Below are 20,921 nucleotides of genomic sequence, written 5' to 3'. Positions count from 1 at the left end.
ACTGTCAGGTATACCAAAGGACTAACTCCACGTGCGCTCGTTAACGTCTCAACGGTCTCTTCCGCATCCGGTGGGCGTAGAGCATGCACAATACATGACACCATCTGAGTCGTTGGTTTGATGGACCTCATTCTCAGTGGATTGCCATGAATGAATTTAAATCATCAGAATGTTCTTTGACTCATATTCAACAAATAAGAATGAATCATTTAATACCCATAAAAATGATTTCTTCATGTAATGTAAACATATTACTGCTTTGCTAATCAAACACATGTCCTAGTTTATTTTTTTGAGTGTACACTGTACTTACTGGCAATTTTCAGGCAACAAGTTTTACTATTCAACTGTCGTTATACATTACCTATAAAATTAATACAGTGATGATCACTTTTCTCCATTTCTAATTGGAAATTATACATTGATACGTACAATCAAACTTTGGAGAGCATAGGCTCATCTGAGCATATCAAAATGGAAACTAAGAACCACCATGGAATTCACAAGTTTTCTCTCTTTTCAATTTGGAAAATGTCTTTTACTTTGTGAGCAAATGTCAAAAAACCTCCTCAGACTGTCAGCACATTTTCAGTCATTCCAGCTAATAGAAATGCTTTCACCTTCTTGAGTGATCTCTACCTGTACAGACAAAAATTTAAGATAAAAGTTTTCAGCACATAATTTTTCCCCTTTAGCATTAAAACAAAATGAATTATTTTTTTTGTTGAAAGTCAGCCTAAATCCACCCTGCCATGACGATAAATTGAATAAGCAGATATAGATGTAACATAAATCTTTTCCACGGAGACCTAAAAAATACAATATACAATGTAAAATCATGTATTTTATTTTTGGCTTTTACAAACAGACTTTATTCTGTCCCTCCTGTTATTTCTAAGGTATGTTTTTTATAAGTTTGTTATATGGCGGGTCATAATCATTCGTTCTGTAATTAACTGTTGCAACGTGTCAGAAAATATGTTTATTCCTGATCTTGTCTGGACAAAGCCTGCCATTTAGTGGGTTGACAGGGTAGCGCCATGTTAGAGCGCAAGCAGTTTTTTTTCTCCCAGCGCTCGACAGGGAAGGTCCATTTCTCTGTGTCTCTGTAATTTCCTGCATCTGACGCCCTTGAAAAGGCATAATCTGTAAGTGTGCCAAAGCGGTTTATTGTTCCCACTTATTAGTACCTTGTTCAGCAAAGTAATGAGTTTCTTGTGTGTTTAGCGAGTTTGTTACATTACTAGCACAAGCTAGCTGTTAGCCCTTTGTTTAGCCTGCTAACATGAAGCATACCAGCATGTGGTGTTAGCTGTATCTCTTGACATGTGTTGATACTGAGATTGTGTAGTGACTGTTTACATAAGTCAACAATATTTAATGTAATCTTTGTGTATTTGTATGGAGAGTGAATACACTGTATTCTGTTTCTGTTATTACAGTTTTACAAAAAGAAAAATAAGGATCAGTAAAGCTCTGAAGAATGCCACACGGTCTCCTGAGTGTTTACTGAAGCCATTTAATGTTTAGCTCTCTGCATAAGCCGGATAGAGACATTCAGCTGAGGGCAGAAGAGTAAAAAGATTGTCCACGCATCAAGTGCACTGCCAGGATCCTGAGACACTCCACTCCAGCGACAGCAATCATGTCCAACCACAGAGACACCTCGCAGCTTTCACAGCTGGAAGTCAGGTCGGAATGCAGATCAGCAGCTTCACGCCGGTCAAACAGCTCAGCAGCAAGCCTTGCTGCAGCACGAGCACGAGCTGAAGCTGAAGCTGCTCGAGCAAGAGCAGAATACGCCAAACGCCAAATAGACATGGAGGTCGAAAAGGCCTGGATGGAGGCAGCGCTAAATGCTCTGAAGCAGGAGGGAGAAGCAGAAGCAGCACTTGCAGCCGCAAGGGTCCTAGAGGCTGCAGTTCTGGACCAAGCAGAGTCTGTGAAGCCACCAGACATTCCTGCCACAATAGCTGCGGCTGTCAGCCGCACTCAAGAGTACGTAGATACCCACTTCCACAACAACACTAATATGGAAGGTGAATCAAAACACAGTAGAGAGCAAAAATGTGACTTAGACAACACCCACACTACAGGGCCGGACATATCAGCAGCAGCTGCGCGTGGGTATCCCCCCAGTTCTCCACCCGTTTGGCAGCCCAAACTTCCACCTCCCCGTTGGTCCAACCATGTTGGCGCAGCCACACCACAACGACAAGCAGATGTATCAGACCTCGCTGCCCTCCTCTCACGTTGTGACCTACTGACAGCAGGATTGACAGTGTTTGATAACAAGCCAGAGACTTATCTAGCATGGAGATCTGTGTTTCACAATGCCACGGAAGATTTAAACCTAAAGAGCAGTGAAGAACTTGATCTGCTCACTAAGTGGCTTAGTGGGGAGTCTCTCCAGCATGCTCTGAGAATCAGGGCTGTCCATGTTAACAATCCAGAAACAGGTCTTCAGTGTTTATGGCAAAGGCTAGACAGGATTTATGGCTCATCAGAAGTTATTGAAGCTTCTCTGTTCAAACGCCTAGAGAGCTTTCCCAGAGTTACTCCGAGAGACAATCACCTTCTTCACAAACTTGCAGATCTCCTCCTGGAACTTGAAGCAGCAAAAAATGAAGGATATCTGCCAGGCCTCAGCTTTCTCGACACTCCAAGAGGCATAAACCCAATTGTGGAAAAACTCCCACATACCCTGCAAGAGTTATGGATCAAACAGGGGTCCAAGTATAAGAAAGAACACAGAGTGCACTATCCGCCTTTCTCCTACTTTGTTCAGTTCGTGAATAGCAATGCTGAAATGAAAACTGACCCCAGCTTCATTCTACAAAATTACAGCACTGGGCACATGAAGATAGAAAGGCCACTGGTGAGACAATCACATTTTAGAGCCCCGCTAACAGCAAGCAAAACACAGGTTGGCACACCCAGCAACAAATCTAACACTCACTCTCTTGATCCCGACAAACAGTGTCCAGTACACATGAAGCCCCATTCACTTGCAAAATGTAGAGGGTTTAGGATGAAAACACTGGATGAGCGGAAAAGTCTGCTCAAAGGGCTCTCGATCTGTTACAAGTGTCTCTCATCAACAGAACACAGGGCCAAAGACCGTAAAGCTGATATTCGTTGTCTGGAGTACAAAAGCGATACCCACATCTCCGCCATACTATGGATTCAAGAAAACTGCTGTGGAAGTAGAGAAAGAATATGGCAGCGATGTATGGGAATTTATTGAGCGCCATTTTTATGTAGATGATGGGCTAAAGTCATTTCCCTCTCAGACCCAGGCGATTGACGTCCTTCACAGAACACAAAGGATGCTGGCTCAGTCTAACATCCACCTTCACAAGATCTCATCCAACAGCCCTGTAGTCGTCAGTGCCTTCCCAAGTGAAGATCTAGCCACAGGCCCGCAGGAACTCCAACGTGGACAACACGCCCCACTCATGCAACGCAGCCTTGGGTTAGGCTGGGACCTGTCGACAGACCAATTGTCATTTCAAGTTGAAATCAGTGACAGGCCTTTCACCAAACGTGGTGTATTGTCAGTCATCAACAGTTTGTATGACCCACTTGGCTTCGCTGTGCCAGTCAGCATCGAAAGCCGCTCCATTCTGAGAGAGATTTCTATGGACATTAGCGAATGGGATGCATCGCTGCCGAGGGAGAAACAGGACAAGTGGCAACAATGGAAAGATTCCCTAAAGCACTTACAACAGCTCAAGATCTCCTGCATGTATACAGTGGGGCAAAAAAGTATTTCGTCAGCCACCGATTGTGCAAGTTCCCCCACTTAAAATGATGACAGAGGTCAGTAATTTGCACCAGAGGTACACTTCAACTGTGAGAGACAGAATGTGAAAAAAAAAATCCATGAATCCACATGGTAGGATTTGTAAAGAATTTATTCGTAAATCAGGGTGGAAAATAAGTATTTGGTCAATAACAAAAATACAACTCAATACTTTGTAACATAACCTTTGTTGGCAATAACAGAGGTCAAACGTTTACTATAAGTCTTTACCAGGTTGGCACACACAGTAGCTGGTATTTTGGCCCATTCCTCCATGCAGATCTTCTCGAGAGCAGTGATGTTTTGGGGCTGTCGCCGAGCAACACGGACTTTCAACTCCCGCCACAGATTTTCTATGGGGTTGAGGTCTGGAGACTGGCTAGGCCACTCCAGGACTTTCAAATGCTTCTTACGGAGCCACTCCTTTGTTGCCCGGGCGGTGTGTTTTGGATCATTGTCATGTTGGAAGACCCAGCCTCGTTTCATCTTCAAAGTTCTCACTGATGGAAGGAGGTTTTGGCTCAAAATCTCACAATACATGGCCCCATTCATTCTGTCCTTAACACGGATCAGTCGTCCTGTCCCCTTGGCAGAAAAACAGCCCCATAGCATGATGTTTCCACCCCCATGCTTCACAGTAGGTATGGTGTTCTTGGGATGCAACTCAGTATTCTTCTTCCTCCAAACACGACGAGTTGAGTTTATACCAAAAAGTTCTACTTTGGTTTCATCTGACCACATGACATTCTCCCAATCCTCTGCTGTATCATCCATGTGCTCTCTGGCAAACTTCAGACGGGCCTGGACATGCACTGGCTTCAGCAGCGGAACACGTCTGGCACTGCGGGATTTGATTCCCTGCCGTTGTAGTGTGTTACTGATGGTGACCTTTGTTACTTTGGTCCCAGCTCTCTGCAGGTCATTCACCAGGTCCCCCCGTGTGGTTCTGGGATCTTTGCTCACCGTTCTCATGATCATTTTGACCCCACGGGATGAGATCTTGCGTGGAGCCCCAGATCGAGGGAGATTATCAGTGGTCTTGTATGTCTTCCATTTTCTGATGATTGCTCCCACAGTTGATTTTTTCACACCAAGCTGCTTGCCTATTGTAGATTCACTCTTCCCAGTCTGGTGCAGGTCTACAATACTTTTCCTGGTGTCCTTCGAAAGCTCTTTGGTCTTGGCCATGGCGGAGTTTGGAGTCTGATTGTTTGAGGCTGTGGACGGGTGTCTTTTATACAGATGATGAGTTCAAACAGGTGCCATTCATACAGGTAACGAGTGGGGGACAGAAAAGCTTCTTACAGAAGACGTTACAGGTCTGTGAGAGCCAGAGATTTTCCTTGTTTGAGGTGACCAAATACTTATTTTCCACCCTAATTTACGAATAAATTCTTTACAAATCCTACCATGTGGATTCATGGATTTTTTTTTTTCACATTCTGTCTCTCACAGTTGAAGTGTACCTCTGGTGCAAATTACTGACCTCTGTCATCATTTTAAGTGGGGGAACTTGCACAATCGGTGGCTGACTAAATACTTTTTTGCACCACTGTAAATCAAGTTTAGGTGTAGTTTTTTTTCTTTTTTTTTTCTTTTCTTTTTTTTTTTGCCTGTCCCATTCGTTAGCCGTCAGAATTGTTGTCTGAAGACCAACAAGGATACCCAATGGATTTACTTTGCCAAATGGATCATCACGGCCTTGCCGTATTGGTCCATTTGATCGACCTTTGCTGTTATTTTTTCTTTTCTTTTATTTTCAGTTGTTACAGACTGGACAGATATGACTGAGGGATAGGAAAGGGAGAAAGAAAGATGAAGGAAAAGAAAAACAGAAGGGAAGAGGGACAGTGAGAAAGGGCACTTAAAAAGAGAAAGAAGAGAAAACTTACTTCAGGTAAGAAGTTATGACCTGCAGTCTGCGCGACCTCTCACAACGAACGCAGCATGGTTAACACCTTGGAGACGCTTACAGCTGCCGTGAAGACTCAAAATAACAACATTGAGCGTATATTGGGATACATCAGAGAGAGGCCTGCTCAGAATGACACCCTTGAGCGAAAGTTGGATCACATCGCAGAACGGCTCACTGCAGTTGTGGGGTCTCAGAATCAAAAGAATGACAACACCACGGAACAGAAGTTAGATACCATCATGGGGAGGCTCACGGCTCTCCAACGGGAGATCGAGAGACCAGTGTCGGAGTGTTAAAAAACAGCTTGAAATTTGGAGCTGCTTGCATAAAGGAGAAATCAACAATATTCAACATATGGACATCACGGCGCCAGCTGCTCAGGCCCAAGGCTGAAGCCGAACAACAACTCCCAGATAACGACTGTGTGATGACTATTCTTCCCATCCCATGGAAGGCCACCTGGGTTGGCTGGCAGACTGTTTACTTAGCCTGATAGAGCGAAGGACACTGTCTCAGCTGAACTCTGGACACGCACACACATACACTGATAAGCACGCACTCACCCCCCTCCCTTTCCAAACGCCTTCAATGCTTGTTTCCTGTGGGGGAGGATGGCGGGTCTGTGTGCCGCGCTGGAATGGTAGCGCTGTGTAGGACGACTGCTGTGTTCCTTCGGATTACTCCTCACCCCCTACCCAACCCCTGTGGCTTGTCACGTGCTCCAATGTTTTAATGTGGACATTTATGTGCTCTCTGTGCAGAGGAATTTTTTTGTTTCCTGTTCTCATGCTGTCCTCCCATAGGTGCCCAGCGTGAGAAGAGATCTCTTTTCTCCTCTTGTACTTTTCCCATTGTTGTGTACTTTTTCAGTATTTTTTTTCTGTAACGCTGCCGATCTCCGACTGTATTCCCATGTGATGTCTTGTTGTGTGTGTACGTCGGGGGGGGGGGGGGTCCTATTCCTCTGTGGGGCAACCTGCAAATGGCCAATAAAGCATTCATTCAATTCAATTCAACTATTCACATGTGACACCATTGCTATTTCAGCTACACTGGCTTCCTGTTGAATGTAGAGTACATTTTAAGATCCTGGTCTTGACATTTAGAGCCTTGCATGGACTGGCACCATCCTACATCTCCGATCTGCTACAGCCCTATGTCCACAGCAGGTCCCTGAGGTCATCTGATCGGGGCTTACTTGCTATAAAACAGACAAAGGGTGACAGAGCTTTTGCCACTGTGGCCCCAACACTGTGGAACTCTCTCCCTCATACATTAAGAATTGTGGACTTGGTAGTTGTTTTTAAAAAACAACTCAAAACTCACCTTTTTAAAACTGTTTTTGGTTAAATTTCTGCCTGTTTTATATTGTCTGTTTTACCCTTTTATTATTTGTTATCTTATGTGCAGCACTTTGTGATTCTGTCTAGAAAGGTGCTATATAAATAAAATTTTATTTATTTATTTATTTATTTATTTATTTATTTATTTATTAAGGGGCAGTGCCAGGGTAGCTGGCTGAGTAGCTGCTGCCACTCAGTAATCAGGTTCTCCTCTTTTTTCATTGACACTGGGACCTAGGAGGGGAGAGAGGTGTGGAGCGGGCAAGCAGCTGGAAAGCTGACTGCCCTGATGTCAAAACATAGTCTTGGTCTCGAGACTTTTGGTTGGTCTTGATCTTGTCTTGATCTCGGATCCCTCGGTCTTGTCTTGGTATCGCTGTCTCGGCTTACTGGGCTTAAGCCCGTGTCATTTCTTTTTCAGAAGCCTGGGGTCTTTTGGAGTGTAATTTGTTTCATAGCTAGATGCCTGACTGACAACTGTATAAAACAAAAACTACACACAATATTCGAAGCACATAGTGCACAGTCGTAAATTCACCCTGATTTTGGTATGATCCGAGCTCAGGCACTGGGTGACTGAGCACAGCACTTACGCATGTGAGCGAGGAGGGAGAAGCTGCTGCCTGCAGTCCTGATTTTGAACTGTTGTAGTCCTGTTTTAATTCCGTATCAGTTCTGGGTCTGGTTGAATTGGGGTTTAGTCCTCGTGTCTTGATGCAGCCCTGATTTTGTTCTGCCTTGCTGCTTAATTAAAAAACTAGTTTAAGGTGTCCTGCATACGTGATATATACTTTTTTCCTATATGAAGTCATTCTTTTTTGAACAAAACTCAAAACACAGCCTAATAAATCTTTCAGTCATTTCTAACTGGTAAGACAGTAGACAGCGATGAGGAGGGCTGTGCGAGTGCATCATAAAAACACATAATTATGCCTGACACCCGTAAACGAAGCAGCATCTGGCTGCAGTTTAAAGACTTTTTTGTCTCGGTCTTGGTCTTAGTCTTGGTCTTAATACCCTCTGGTCTTGGTATTGTCTTGGTCTCGGTTTAGGCGGTCTTGACTACAAGTCTACCACACACAGAGAAGCAAGCACACAAACCAAGATGTATCTTTATAGAATTTTGATTTTGTCATAGTTTATCTTTTCTAGTCTTTTGGTTTCTGTTTCTGTGTTCTTGGGTTGCTGTCTCCCCTGTCAGCTGTATCCCCTGGTCAAGTCCGCATCTCTTATGTTTTCTGTTTTACTTTGAAAGTCTGTGTCCTATGTCAATGTATTGATTTTTCCTTCCCTTGGTCTTGTCATGTCAGATTACTCCCAGCTGTGCTCTCCTTCTGTCTCATTCCCCTCATTATCCCTCAGTGTATTTAAGCCCCGTGTTTCTCTTTGTCAGTGTCGTGTTGTCTGTGTTCCACCCCCTATGTTATGTCAGGTTTCAAGATTCTGTGCAGGACATGATTCATGTTGCTTGTTCTTGTATATGTTTCATAATTCTTTCATGTTCCGGCACAAAGTCTTGTTCATAGTCGTCACAGTCTTCATAGTCATAGTCTTCACAGTTCTTAGTTTCTTCCCAGTTTAGGATCCTGTTTAGTTGTTGCTCCTGTTCTGCTCTCATTTTGTTTTGTTCATGATCTCCAGTCCCAATAAAACGCTCGCTTTTTGTTTAAAGTTAATTTTGTCTCTTCTTCTGTGTCTGACCTGGGTCCTGCAAACACCCTCACACCGTCTGCACCCGCAGATTATGACAGTCATAACCAGTACATAAAATGAAATACAAGCCCCTAGTGATAAAGATAGATAAACAATAGAGTATGCTAAAATTATCTTACTACAAGGCTCATTCACCCATTCATATAAGGGCTTTTTCAATGCCATAAGCACTTTTAAACTAATGTTCACACACTCTGACACCCGATGGAAAACCTGGATGAAGGAGCCAGGCTGGAGACCACAGCAATCTCCAATATCAATCAATATTACAAACCACAATCAGTCTTAGGGCCTAAGTCTTAGTCTTACCGGGAGCTGACATGATCCAGGTATTCTGCCTGACAAACCTAACAGCACTCCATGACTCCTGGTAGCACCGAAATGTGAGATGCTAACAGCTAAACATCTATACTAATCCTGATCATGAAGGAACCCTATAGTGGTACTTATATTTTGATTTTCTACTCAGCTATATTGTTTATTATATGCTTTGATTTTGTTGTTGGTTTTATGTTCATAGGTGGGAGAAGTGTTTCGTCACTCATCCAAGTGGCTTCAGTCTTCTGTCTCCAGACTGAAGAAGTCACTTCGATGAGTGACAAAATGTTTCTCCCACTGAAAACACTACGTCCAGATGAACAGAATCAACCTAATGTAGTCTATACTGAGTTGTGCGCTCAAACGAAAAAATATGTAACATATTGCATTACTTTTTAAAAAAGAAATGAGTAATGTGTAATACAGTGGTCCCTTGCGGTTCACCTTTCACACTCTCGCTGTTTTGCTTGTTTTTTTTCTGCAATTGTTTTTTAAAATTGTGTTCTGCATCCTGATTGGCTGTAGACCATTGTCAATCAATCTCCTCTGTGTCTCCTGTACAGTACAGAATGCGTTCAGCTTGTCAAATTTACATAAATCTTCGATCGCTAGCAGTGTGACTCTGAAGTGCTGCACTGTATGTTTGTAAGTTTTCTCCTCAACAAACACAACAATGTCAACGAAACGTTTTGCACCATCAAAGGCTCCTGCGGTAGCACCCAAAAGGCAGAGGAAGATGCTAACCATCGCACAAAAACTTGGAATTCTGGACATGCTAAAGGAAGGTGGAAGTTACCATATTTTTTGGACAATAAGGTGCACGGGATTATAAGACGCATGAGGTGTAACAAAACAGTCAGATAAGTCAAACTTTACTCAACTCATTCTTATTGCTTCCTCCACTTCCCTATCATTGATTCATTAATGTTGAATGAATTCGCTCGCAGCTGCTTTATTCCCATGTTCTGGACCTGAAAACAGGGTTTGATCTTTGGTTTCATTCTATAATACTGGACTTATTTTTCTACGAAGGTTTGAACTTTGAGAGTGTTTGAACAAGAGAGAAATGTGTGAAAATGTTAATGCCTGTCTGAGGAAAGTGTATAAAGTCTGTAGTGAGGGGTTTTACAGCCTTAAACATCTATAATAACTGTAAAAAATAAAGTTGGCAACTTTGCAGATTTCACCTATCGCGTGTTATTTTTAGAACGTAACTCCCGCAATAAACGAAAAATTATGTTATGTCTATTTTAATAATAAATCATTTTGATGAATAAACCTTTCTATGTTTAAACATGTGCCATGGTGTGTTCTTTTTGCTTGTGACTTCTTGATGTTTTTTATTAATAAAAAACAAACATTATATATATCTATATCTATATAGCAATATATAATACGATCTTATAAAAGGTTGTGAGTATGCTTGTGCTGTGAGGTATGTTTATATATAATATACTATAACTTCTATAATTATAACTATATACATATAGTATATTTCTTATGTACATTTTAGACCTGGGAGACTGTTTCCAGGTAGGAATAAGCAAGCGTCCTTGGGGATCAGGATTGTCTGCCCTTCAGGTAGCCATTCTAGGCGTCCTTTATTGAATTGCAGCTGGTTCAGTTGTGTTGCCAGACTCTCGTGGAGTGCAGTCAGCACCTTCAGCCAGTAGGCATGAATCATGCCAGGGTCTGGTGCTGTCCAACTGTTCATACTGGAGACCCTTTCTTGGATGTCTGCCACTGTGATGGTTATTGGATCCTGTTCAGGGAGGTTGCTGTGGTCTGCTCTTAGATCCACAAGCCACTGAGCATTGTTGTTATGAGTTGCATCCTTCTCCCACATGTTCTTCCAGTATTGCTCCGTCTCCAGCCTCGGTGGGGCTGTTCTCATATTGTTCCCCTGCCACTCAGAGTACAACTTGAATGGTTCCGTGGAATACAGCTGGTTTATGGGATTGCCTATAGTGCTGCATTCACATCTGCTAGTAGACCTTCAGGGGGTACTTCACATATTCTTGGTAACCGGCTACAGAGTGTCCAGATTTTCATCTTTGCCATGATTCTGTCTTTCAGGTCAGTTCCTTTCACACTTAACGCTCCTTCTTCCATCATACTTTGGGCTTGGTACCCAATCTTGAGTGGGGGTGACGATGTCTCCCTCCTGACCTGTCGTCCTGGCTCGTCTTTGCCGTAGCTGGACCCGATTCGTCATGGGCCCAGCTCAAACGATCCAGATCTGATACGGATCTGTTCATGTACCAGCTCATCTACCTTGGATCTGTTTTTGATCCGTTCATCGTGACGTATTGCTGTTGTTGTTGTCAGCTGTCCGCAGCCCGAGTGTCCAAAAAAATGCACTTTCCCTCTGATACAGTTTGATTAAAATCTTACACTGCCAGCAGTGACCCTTAATCATAAATATAAATATAAAAATAGGTAGAAAAAAACTGAATCCTGAATAAATATTATATTATTCAATAATTTGCTACAAATAGATCAGTGTGTTTGGGATCTTAGTAGATACATCTGTAGATCTGTACAGTGATATTATTGACTGCTCTGAAATCTCTGGAAGTTTAATGTTCAGCCCATGGACTCAGTTCAATGGTCTCAAGGTTCAAGGTTCTTTATTTGTCACATGCATAGTTATACAAGTATAACACACAGTGAAATGTAGCCTGACACGCTCCTCGACATGGGGGGGGGGCTGTAGAGGAAGAACATTATATATATATATATATATATATATATATATATATATATATATATATATATACATTGGGTGAACGTGCAGTAGTAGCAGCAAGCAGGTGAATTCTGTACATTAATATGAATAGACATCTGACTATTTTACAGGATAGACAATATAAACATGTTTAAAATTAAAGGAATTTGAAATGTACATTGTACCTTGGTTTAGTGTCTGGAAGAGAGTCCTGTCTCAGTCAATTATAGATGATGTGAGAGGGCGGGTGTGTGTGTTTAGGGCACGGATGGCTTGGGGATAGAAGCTCCTCTTGAGTCTCTCTGTCCTTGCCCGGAAGATGCGGAACCTGCAGCAGCATTCTGCTGTACGGATCACTCTCTGGAGAGCTTTTTGGTCCTTCACACAGCTGTTCCCGAACCACGATGTCATGTTCTGTGTGAGGATGCTCTCCACAGCGCCTGTATAGAAAATCCTGAGGATCTTTGGAGAGACCCTGAACTTCCTCAGTTGTCGTAGGTGATACCTACGCGCTGCCTAGCCTTTTTGGTCTGGACCTGAATGTGGGCAGCCCATGTCAGGTCTGAGGAGATGTGGACACCAAGATACTTGAAGGACTGCACCCTCTCCACTGGAGCTCCATTGATGATAATGGGCTTGTAGTCTCTGTGCTGACCCCTTCTGAAGTCCACCACCAGCTCCTTGGTCTTGCCGACGTTCAGCTGGAGGTGGTTGTCCTGGCACCATGATGCCAGATTCTTCACTTCATCCATGTAGGCCGCCTCATCGTTGTTGGAGATGGCACCCAACACCACTGTGTTGTCAGCAAACTTCACAATGGTATTGGAGCCATGGGTGGCCACACAGTCTGAAGTGTAGAGGGAGTAGAGCAGTGGCGAGAGGACACATCCCTGAGGTGCTCCTGTGTTGATGGTGATGCTGTTGGAGAAGCACCTGCCCACCCTCACCACCTGAGTTCTGCCAGTGAGGAAGTCCAACACCCATGCACACAGACGGCTGTTAAGTCCCAGATCCCTGAGCTTTGTGAACAGTCTGCAGGGCACTATTGTGTTAAACGCTGAACTGTAATCAACAAACAGCATTTGCACATAGTTACCCTGTTTCTTGTCCACGTGGCTGAGAGTGGTGTGTAGGACGTGGGCGATGGCATCCTCTGTGGATCTGTTGGATCTGTAGGCGAACTGCAGTGGATCTGTAGTGTCTGGGATGGAGGAGGAGATGATGTTCTTCAGCAGCCTCTCAAACACCTTCATTACTACCGAGGTCAGTGCAACTGGCCGGTAATCGTTCAGGGATGAGGGTTTGCTGTTCTTGGGCACAGGGATGATGGTGGATCTTTTGAAGCATGTGGGGACCACAGACTTCACCAGGGACTCGTTGAAGATGTAAGTGAACACACCTGGTCAGCACAGCAGCGCAGCAGACGGCCGGTGACGCCGTCTGGCCCCGCCGCTTTCCTTGTGTTCACTCTCCTCAAAGCCGCTCGGACGTCATGCTCCGCGATGCTGGTCACCGGTCTCTCGCTGATGACGTCACTGTCCTCGGTAGTCAGGCGGTAGATAGCATTAGCCGCCTGGCTAACCTCGAAACGGGCGTAGAACTGATTAAGCTCATTGGTGAATACAAAGTCGGCGTTGATCTGCGCAGTGTCCCTGGCTTTGTAGTCCGTAATGGTGCGTAGTCCGTGCCACATACTCCGTGTGTCCCCCTGGTGGAAGCGGGACTCTTTGTAGGCGCTCATATCGCCAGTGGCGAGACCCGCGTTGTAGGAGGCGGTCCTGGCGTTTACTGCAGTGCGGATCGATCTGTCCATCCACGGTTTCTGGTTTGGGAATGTGGTGACTCTCGCAGTGGGGATAATCTCCTCCGCTAGCATATTGACGAAGCATACTGCTACTTCCATAAACTCGTTGATGTCGACTGCGCATGCTCTGAACATGTCCCAGTCGACGTCGTTGAGTGCGTCCTGTAGCGTAGCTTCTGATTGGGCAGTCCACCATTTTACCTCCCTCGTGGTCACATCTTCCCTCCGTATGCTTTGTTTATACTGGGGAATGAGGAAGATGGCGTTGTGGTCAGACTTCCCAAAAGCCGGGTGTGAGACAGCTTTGTAGCCCTGCTTGTATGGCGTGTAGCAGTAATCCAAAATTCGATCCCCTCTCGTTGGACACGAGACATGCTGGTAAAAGTTTGGCATGATTTGTCTGAGGTTCGCTTTGTTAAAGTCTCCTGCTACAATGAGGGCTGCGCCCGGGTCCTTGTTTTGAAGCGAGCTCAGCACATCATGTAATTCGGACAAAGCCATACCTGTGTCCGCTTGGGGTGGGATGTAGACCGCCGTGGCGATGACCGAGGTGAGCTCACGGGGCAGATAGAAAGGGCGGCACTTAATGCTCAGGAACTCCAGATGTGGCGAGCAGCCGCTGGAGAGAGTAGAAATGCTCCTGGAATCACACCAATTTTTGTTTACCATGAAACACACTTCTCCACCTTTGGTTTTGTTCGACTCTGCCGTTCTGTCCGCGCGGAGCACAAAGAATGAATCCGACGGAGTTACGGCCTGATCCGGCACGGTGGGGGCCAGCCATGTCTCCGTGAAGCACAGAATGTTGCAGTCCCTCATGTCACGTTGGAAGGTGACCCTTGCTCTTAGGTCATTGAGCTTGTTCTCCATGGATTGTAAATTGGCCAGTAGGATACTGGGCAGTGGTGCGCGATGCACCTGCTGTCTCAATCTGTTCCTAATACCAGCGCGTTTCCCCCGGCGCTTCTTTGTTCTGCGCCTCGGATGAGCGGCCCGTCCTTTGTTGTTCTCCGCGCCGCGTAGAATCTCTGGCGGCCAGGAAGGGTCGGGTTTAAAAGTGTCCAAGATTAGATGTGCAACCTTGGCACCGATGTTTACAAGTGATCCGCTGTCGTAAACTATAAGACTAGAGGATTTTGGGATGTAAACCAGAGCAAAAAATAGGTAAAAAACAAGAAAAGTAGATAGTCAGAGCGGAGCGGTCAGGAAGGCGTTTGGACGTGGCCGCGCCATCAAATAATCAATCAAATAAATTAGCATGACTTCTTTTTTTAATGTCATCAGTTCAGATGTCAGTTTGATCACAGCATTGCTCTGTGGTGTCAAATTCATGTTCAAACATTATCACTTACAGAGTAAGTAAGTAATGTCTTGCATCAGGTAGATGCATCTACCTGACGTTTTCTTCCGCTTCTAATTGATCTTCCTCCAACATCTTCAAAGCAAAGATGGCAGCCAGGGAGGAAATCTATACTGGACAGCAGACAGAGAGAGAAAAAACTTCCTCTTAATATCATATAATCACACATATCATTTCATATATTGTTTGTTTTGTCAGACATGTAAGATTCATAGCAAAATTGTCTGATTGAATGTTCACTGATATCTGGCTGATTTCTTGTTACATTTTAAAACACCTTCTGCTGTTTTAGAGTTCTCCTGGATAAAAAAAAAGAAATCTGGCACTTCTCACCTAGCCTCCAATCAAAAGAAAACTGTAATTTAAAAATAGCTGTACCCAGATTTTTTTTTGGTGGGGATTTAATTAACTCCCACAACAGGAAAATACACATGTGAGGTAACTCAGATTCATTGCTCTAACCGTAAGAAGATTATTATAGATTTTCATCATCCTTTTTCCTTCTGACTCTGCATGTGCACATGACTTTAACACAGAGTGTTAACACTTCATAGTTAGCTCATAATTTATATTTTACCGATGCAAAAACAGACTCAGTGCTAAAAGCAAAGAACCCCCCCCCCCCCCACTCCGAATAACTGAGACTGGTGCTGTTGTAGTGGATTCCAGTGATTCCAGATGTTCACAAAACATTAAAAAAACACACGTGACTGATGCAAAGTTTAAACTGTATTTACCTTATTTTCCCGAGGCAGTGTGCAAAGATGAAACAGGCCCTGAATAAGATCAACACAGATCAGCACAGATGTATAATATCATTAATAAATATATTATTCTGTATTATTCTTAGTCTGAAAGAAAGTGGTGACATTTATATGGTCTAGGGCTTATTTTCAGATCAAGATCAAGATCGTCCCTGATTAGTTAACTGTTTTTAATATTATTTAACAGGAGATATGTGTAGGGACCGAGAGGGGGATTCGATAAAAAGAAACCAAAAACTGGATCATGCATGAACTCAAGTTGAGGTAAATATGAGTTGGTGAATTAAAGACAAAATAAATAAATAATGCAGTGTCATGATCATAACTCCATCAAATTGGTCTTGAAAGATAAGAACATATCTCACAGTGTGATGAAACATTCAGAGGATGACGCTGCTGTTACAGATTTCTTATTGTTGCCCTTTAATGTGCTGATAAATCAGAGAGGAAAAAGGGCCAATTCAGAATTTTCTGGAGTATTTTGACCTTTTCTTAAGAATGGTAGAAGCTGCCTGTAAATGCATGGCTATGTTTGAAAAGGAACTGTTAACAGCTCAATCAGGATAATTTTATGGCCAACAAATTATCAACTGTCGCCCAAAATGGTGGCTCAAACTCTGAGATAACAATTCAACTTATGATACTCACTTTAATGTAATGGATGTGCTCAGATGTGGAGAACAGAAAAGGCAGAGTTAGCTTAACTTTACCGGCAGTTTCTACTGGAATCGGGGGGGAAATTCCTTCACTTGTTCAGCCCTGGAGTAACAGCTAGCGGGACAGATAACTTTATCACCGCAACTGCCACACCAAAATAAACCACTCAGGGGCTTTTTAAACGTTTAACCTCTTAATATATGTTCACTGAAATGGTAACTTCATGAATGAAGTATATTTGACACAAAAGTGTACAGTACTTACCTCTTTAGAGAAGTGCTGCTGCCCAATCCATTGCTTAAGGAAAAAAGAAAAAAGAGAATAGCAGGCACGCAGGTGTACCCTCTCCGTAGGTGGACTGGATCCTGTCCAGATGCCAGAAAGTGGGGCGGATCTGCTGACCTGAGGGCAGATCCATCCCAGAATATGATGCTATCTGGGTTTATTTTCTTGCTTTATTCTTTTTCTTGTGCTTATGAGTTCTATCTTCTAGTGCTTTTTATAGACTCCTTATTGTTTTTTGTGTTTCATGCCCTCAGTTCTCAGTTACAGATAACCTTGGGTTCCTTTTGTTTTTGATGTTTGTTAAGTCCTACGTTTGTTAAGTTACTTCCTGTTTTATTTTGGTGGTTGTTTGTCGCTTCTGCTTTGATAGTTTTTGTTCATCTATCTTGTTTTCTTTGCTTCACTGCAGCTGTTTCTTCGCCCAATTTTTCCTAATGCCTCTAATCAATTTATTCTCTTTGATGTGACAGCTGTTATCCTTCCACTGAGTTCCTGTTATCATCTCCAGCTTGTCTTCCATTTATATTTATATACTTCACTTTATCCTGCCTTTCTGTGGACTTCTATTACACCTGAAAAAACCCTTTCAATAAGTACCGTGCCTCAGTGTCTGCACTTGGGTTTTCATTCCACAACACATGATATCTGTGCTGATATGCGTGTTTAATTTTGTCCTCATTTGGCAATCAGTCATCATTTGGCCAAATGTTTTTACTTTGGTCTCATCTGTCCAAGATAGATTTAGTGTTTTAGAAGTCTTGTGGTTTATTCAGGTGCAACTCCTGTGATGAATGTGATATTGTGTTAACACCAGACCAACAAAATCCCAAAACTTCAGCTTTTCATAGAGGGGCATAGAATCTGGCTGCTTCTAATGTTTTAATTCTGATGTAAGTAGCAAGTGTGTGTTTTATTTTCACATGATGGTATGTTAATGTGAAAGTACTGGACTAGTGTGATGCATCAAGAGAAGAAAGACATGATGACCTAACATGTAAACTCATGTTTTAGGTTCTTTCCCTTTACACACTAGTAAAACCTAGTGATTTTCTAGCCTAGTGCATCAAAAGAAGCAAGAAGTGCACAGACAGTAGTTCAGGGCAGAGGTTTCAAGGGTCAAGATAAGAGGAGACAGGACCTCCGCCACTTGTTTCTAGCAAATTAAGAGGGGCACCCTGCTGGGGACACAGGGCAAATTTGGAATACAAAGAATGTCAAATCACTAAAGCAAAAAGCTAGCACTTTTCTAAGTTAAATTCAAAAGAAAAGAAATAAGGGAACAAAGCAACAATTAAAAATAGATCTTGGCAAGTTGTGTATATTACAGCTGAAGTTACAGTTGTGATAATAATGTCAACGTAGCAAGAGAAAATAAAGACAACATTCATTATTATCATCATTATCAATTACTGAAAAATCTAAAAAAAAAAGTGTGACAGGGAGGAAGAAAAGATAAAACAGAAAACTCACTCATATTTCAGATGTTAGAACAACAACAGTAACAGTTGTGTTTTTGTTACGCTTTCTGCTGCCACGTAGGAATAGCTGACTCATATTGATTACTGTACTGGATATCAGTAGGTGCTTGAGGAAGTAGGAATTGGTAGTATGTATGTGTGTGTCTTATAATCATTAAAATATAATTCATGGAAATAATTACATTTCTCAGATGCTCATTCACACTTAGCTAACATCTTACCTGTTGGGAGCTTATGCTGATTATTTGTCAGCCATACAAACAATTTGGCAAAGTGGCAGTTGCAAAGCCAGGGGTTGCCCTCCAAACGCACCATGTTAAGGGAGGGCAAAAGTTCCAGGACCCTGACATCCAGCCCTGTGAGACCATTCCTCTCCAGCTCCAATTCCCTCAAAGACGTCAACCCTGTAAAAACATCTCTGCTTACCATAGTTAGATAGGGATTGTCCCCTAGTCGTAGTTTAATCAGACTCCTTGATTCCCCAAATGTTCCTGAGGGGATTTCAGTCAGGTTATTGTTTCCCAAGTCCAAGAAGACTAATCTTGAAGAAGTGCTCAAGGTCCCTGGCTCCAGCTGGGAAAGGGAGTTATTCCTTAGGTCCAAATACACCAGATCTGTGTAAAGGACCAGGAAGTCAGAAGGGATCCATGGAATCCAGTTGTTGGATAGTAGGAGACGGCGAACGTCCAGAGGAATGGAATCTGGTACTCCAGTTAGACCTTGGCCAGAGCAGTTCACAGTGTGGTGGTCTGGACACAAACAGCTGGTTGGACAATTCTGGCCTTGTTTAAGCAAGGTGGAAAACAACAAGGCAAGGAAAGGCTTCAACCAGTTAATACATAGTAACATTGTCAAAGGGGTCTCAGCATTAATCATGAAACAGAGGGGTCAAAGGGTAGGTTAAAATGCAGGTCAGACAGACAAATGGATAAACAGGTTACGAGCACAGAGGAGGAAGGGGAAGAAAAGGTTAAACACTGTTGGTTAAGCTAGCATCCGTTCGTGCTTTGCAGTGTGAATTGAGAAAAAAAAAGTCGAAAAGCCATGGAGTAGAAAAGGTATGCTGTATTCCAAGAGACCATGTAGTAAGCAGGCAGGATCAAGCAGGAGGCTGCTGGCTTTGAGGGAAGAGAGGGGAGGAGCAAAAGAGAGAGCATGCAAGAGAATCGGGAGGAGGGGGGATGTGAAAAGGGAACAGATTAACACAGTGGTAAATGGAAGCTAGCAAACCAGAAGCAATCAGGGTGGGGCTTGTAGGGGTGACATCTGACAGGGATCGTTTTGTGTGTATAAATCTGTGTATATTTAGACTACTGAGGACAGGCCTATATGCTTTCTCAATGCTTTTCAGGTAAAACAGCTGTCCGTGTCATCATTTGGGTCATTTGAAAAGAATACTAGTGTGAATTCCCACTGAAAACCAACAAAAATCCTTTTTTCCAGACTGGCAGGCTCCAAGTGAAGATGGCATCATGAGCTGTGACTCATGTCTGAGGCTTTAGCATATGTTCAGCCAACATCAACATCCCACATACTCATATGTACCGAAATCAGGACATTTCAGCATCCCCTCTTTGGGAATCACAGTCAAACCATCCCCCGTGTTCTTTTGCTTTATGTGTAAATACTCAGCATTATGGTAGGGATTTTTGATTTAAAAAGTAAAAGAAACCTGCCAGTGGGTGTTCCTTAACAGTTATTGCATCAGTTTTTTGCATCAGTTTCTATGTAATAAAATTAAGAAATAGACTAATACAAACACAAAATTACGTAACAAAATAAATATTTAATTATACATTATAATAAAAATAAATTATAATTATAAATTATAATTATTATGAAATACCATGCTTAACATAGAGGGACGGGAAATGCCATATTCTTCAATGACCACGTATTCTCAGTCCAACAGAGGGCTCTTTTCATTTACAGAAGGCAGAGAGGATGCCAATTCATTTGAACTAACATGCACTAAACAAGCTTATTCTGAAATGGCACTCCACCAGTTTCTAAGTGGTTTCAGTTTGCTGATGGTAACTCACAGAAGTAGTTAAAAAAAACATTATGTTAACCAGGGTTTCTCATTCAGTCATTTCTTACTGTGTTACCATGGTAAATGCTGGTTTCTGTGACCAGTGTTTTGTTATTCTTTCTGGTTCCCCAGTCAGTCATGTCTCCATGTTTTTCCTTTTTGTCTGTGTCAGGTTTGTATGGCACTATCCAAAAGCTCAATGAAATTATATGATCTATCTATCTACCTACCTATCTAGGTAGCTAGCTTTTCCAGTCCCGGGTTGCTGCTTGTGCGGTCGACCGGCCATTCAGCTGAGCAGTTTTGCGTTCTTTTTCTAACTTTAATGCTCTTTTCGTTGTTGTATTTCGCCGTCTATTCTGTATATTTGGATTCTCTTCCTTTTCCTCATTTTTGTGATTTCTTGGACTTGTTTTCGACACTCGACATGACCCCAAGGCTCACCTACACCAGGGACTCCCTCATCCAGCTGCGGCCGCAGCTGCAGCCTGGCCTCCGGCTTTTCCGCTCCGCTTCCACGGACTACTTTCCCAAAGAAATACTCCGTGGACACGGAAATCAAAAAACTCACAATAACAAGGTAACCGGGAGGGGATTAAAGAAGAGTGGGGTGAGAGCCAGACTAAAGATGGAGACACACAAACAACGAGTGCTTCCGTCCATTATCCTTGCTAATGTACGGTCTCTCCGCTCCAAGCTGGACGAGCTGCAAGCCTGCG

At 43.1% G+C, this 20,921-nt stretch overlaps 1 protein-coding gene across 3 annotated transcripts in view; it reads right to left on the bottom strand.

Annotated features, from left to right (window-relative positions):
- lrrc38a (leucine rich repeat containing 38a) overlaps positions 1-19,274 on the bottom strand; it is a 37,554-nt gene extending 18,280 nt beyond the window's left edge. The window contains exons 1-4 of one of the 3 annotated variants that reach the window (XM_076878134.1): positions 18,392-18,479; positions 16,672-16,809; positions 15,724-15,762; positions 12,985-15,099 (exon numbers count right to left, since the gene is read on the bottom strand). In XM_076878134.1, coding sequence (XP_076734249.1) covers positions 13,186-14,496 — 1,311 coding nt within the window. In that variant the 5' untranslated portion in view covers positions 14,497-15,099; positions 15,724-15,762; positions 16,672-16,809; positions 18,392-18,479 and the 3' untranslated portion in view covers positions 12,985-13,185. Of the gene's footprint in view, positions 1-12,984; positions 15,100-15,723; positions 15,763-16,671; positions 16,810-18,391 lie in introns of those variants that run through there. The other 2 variants (XM_076878135.1, XM_004570914.3) reach the window with 2 other exon arrangements.
- Between the last annotated feature and the right edge of the window lie 1,647 nt (positions 19,275-20,921).

The sequence above is a fragment of the Maylandia zebra genome, linkage group LG20, assembly GCF_041146795.1.
Source record: "Maylandia zebra isolate NMK-2024a linkage group LG20, Mzebra_GT3a, whole genome shotgun sequence".
In the NCBI taxonomy this organism is placed as follows: Eukaryota; Metazoa; Chordata; class Actinopteri; order Cichliformes; family Cichlidae; genus Maylandia; species Maylandia zebra.
The sequence above is the reverse complement of the archived record's forward strand: the minus strand, read 5'-3'. Positions and strand labels throughout refer to the sequence as shown.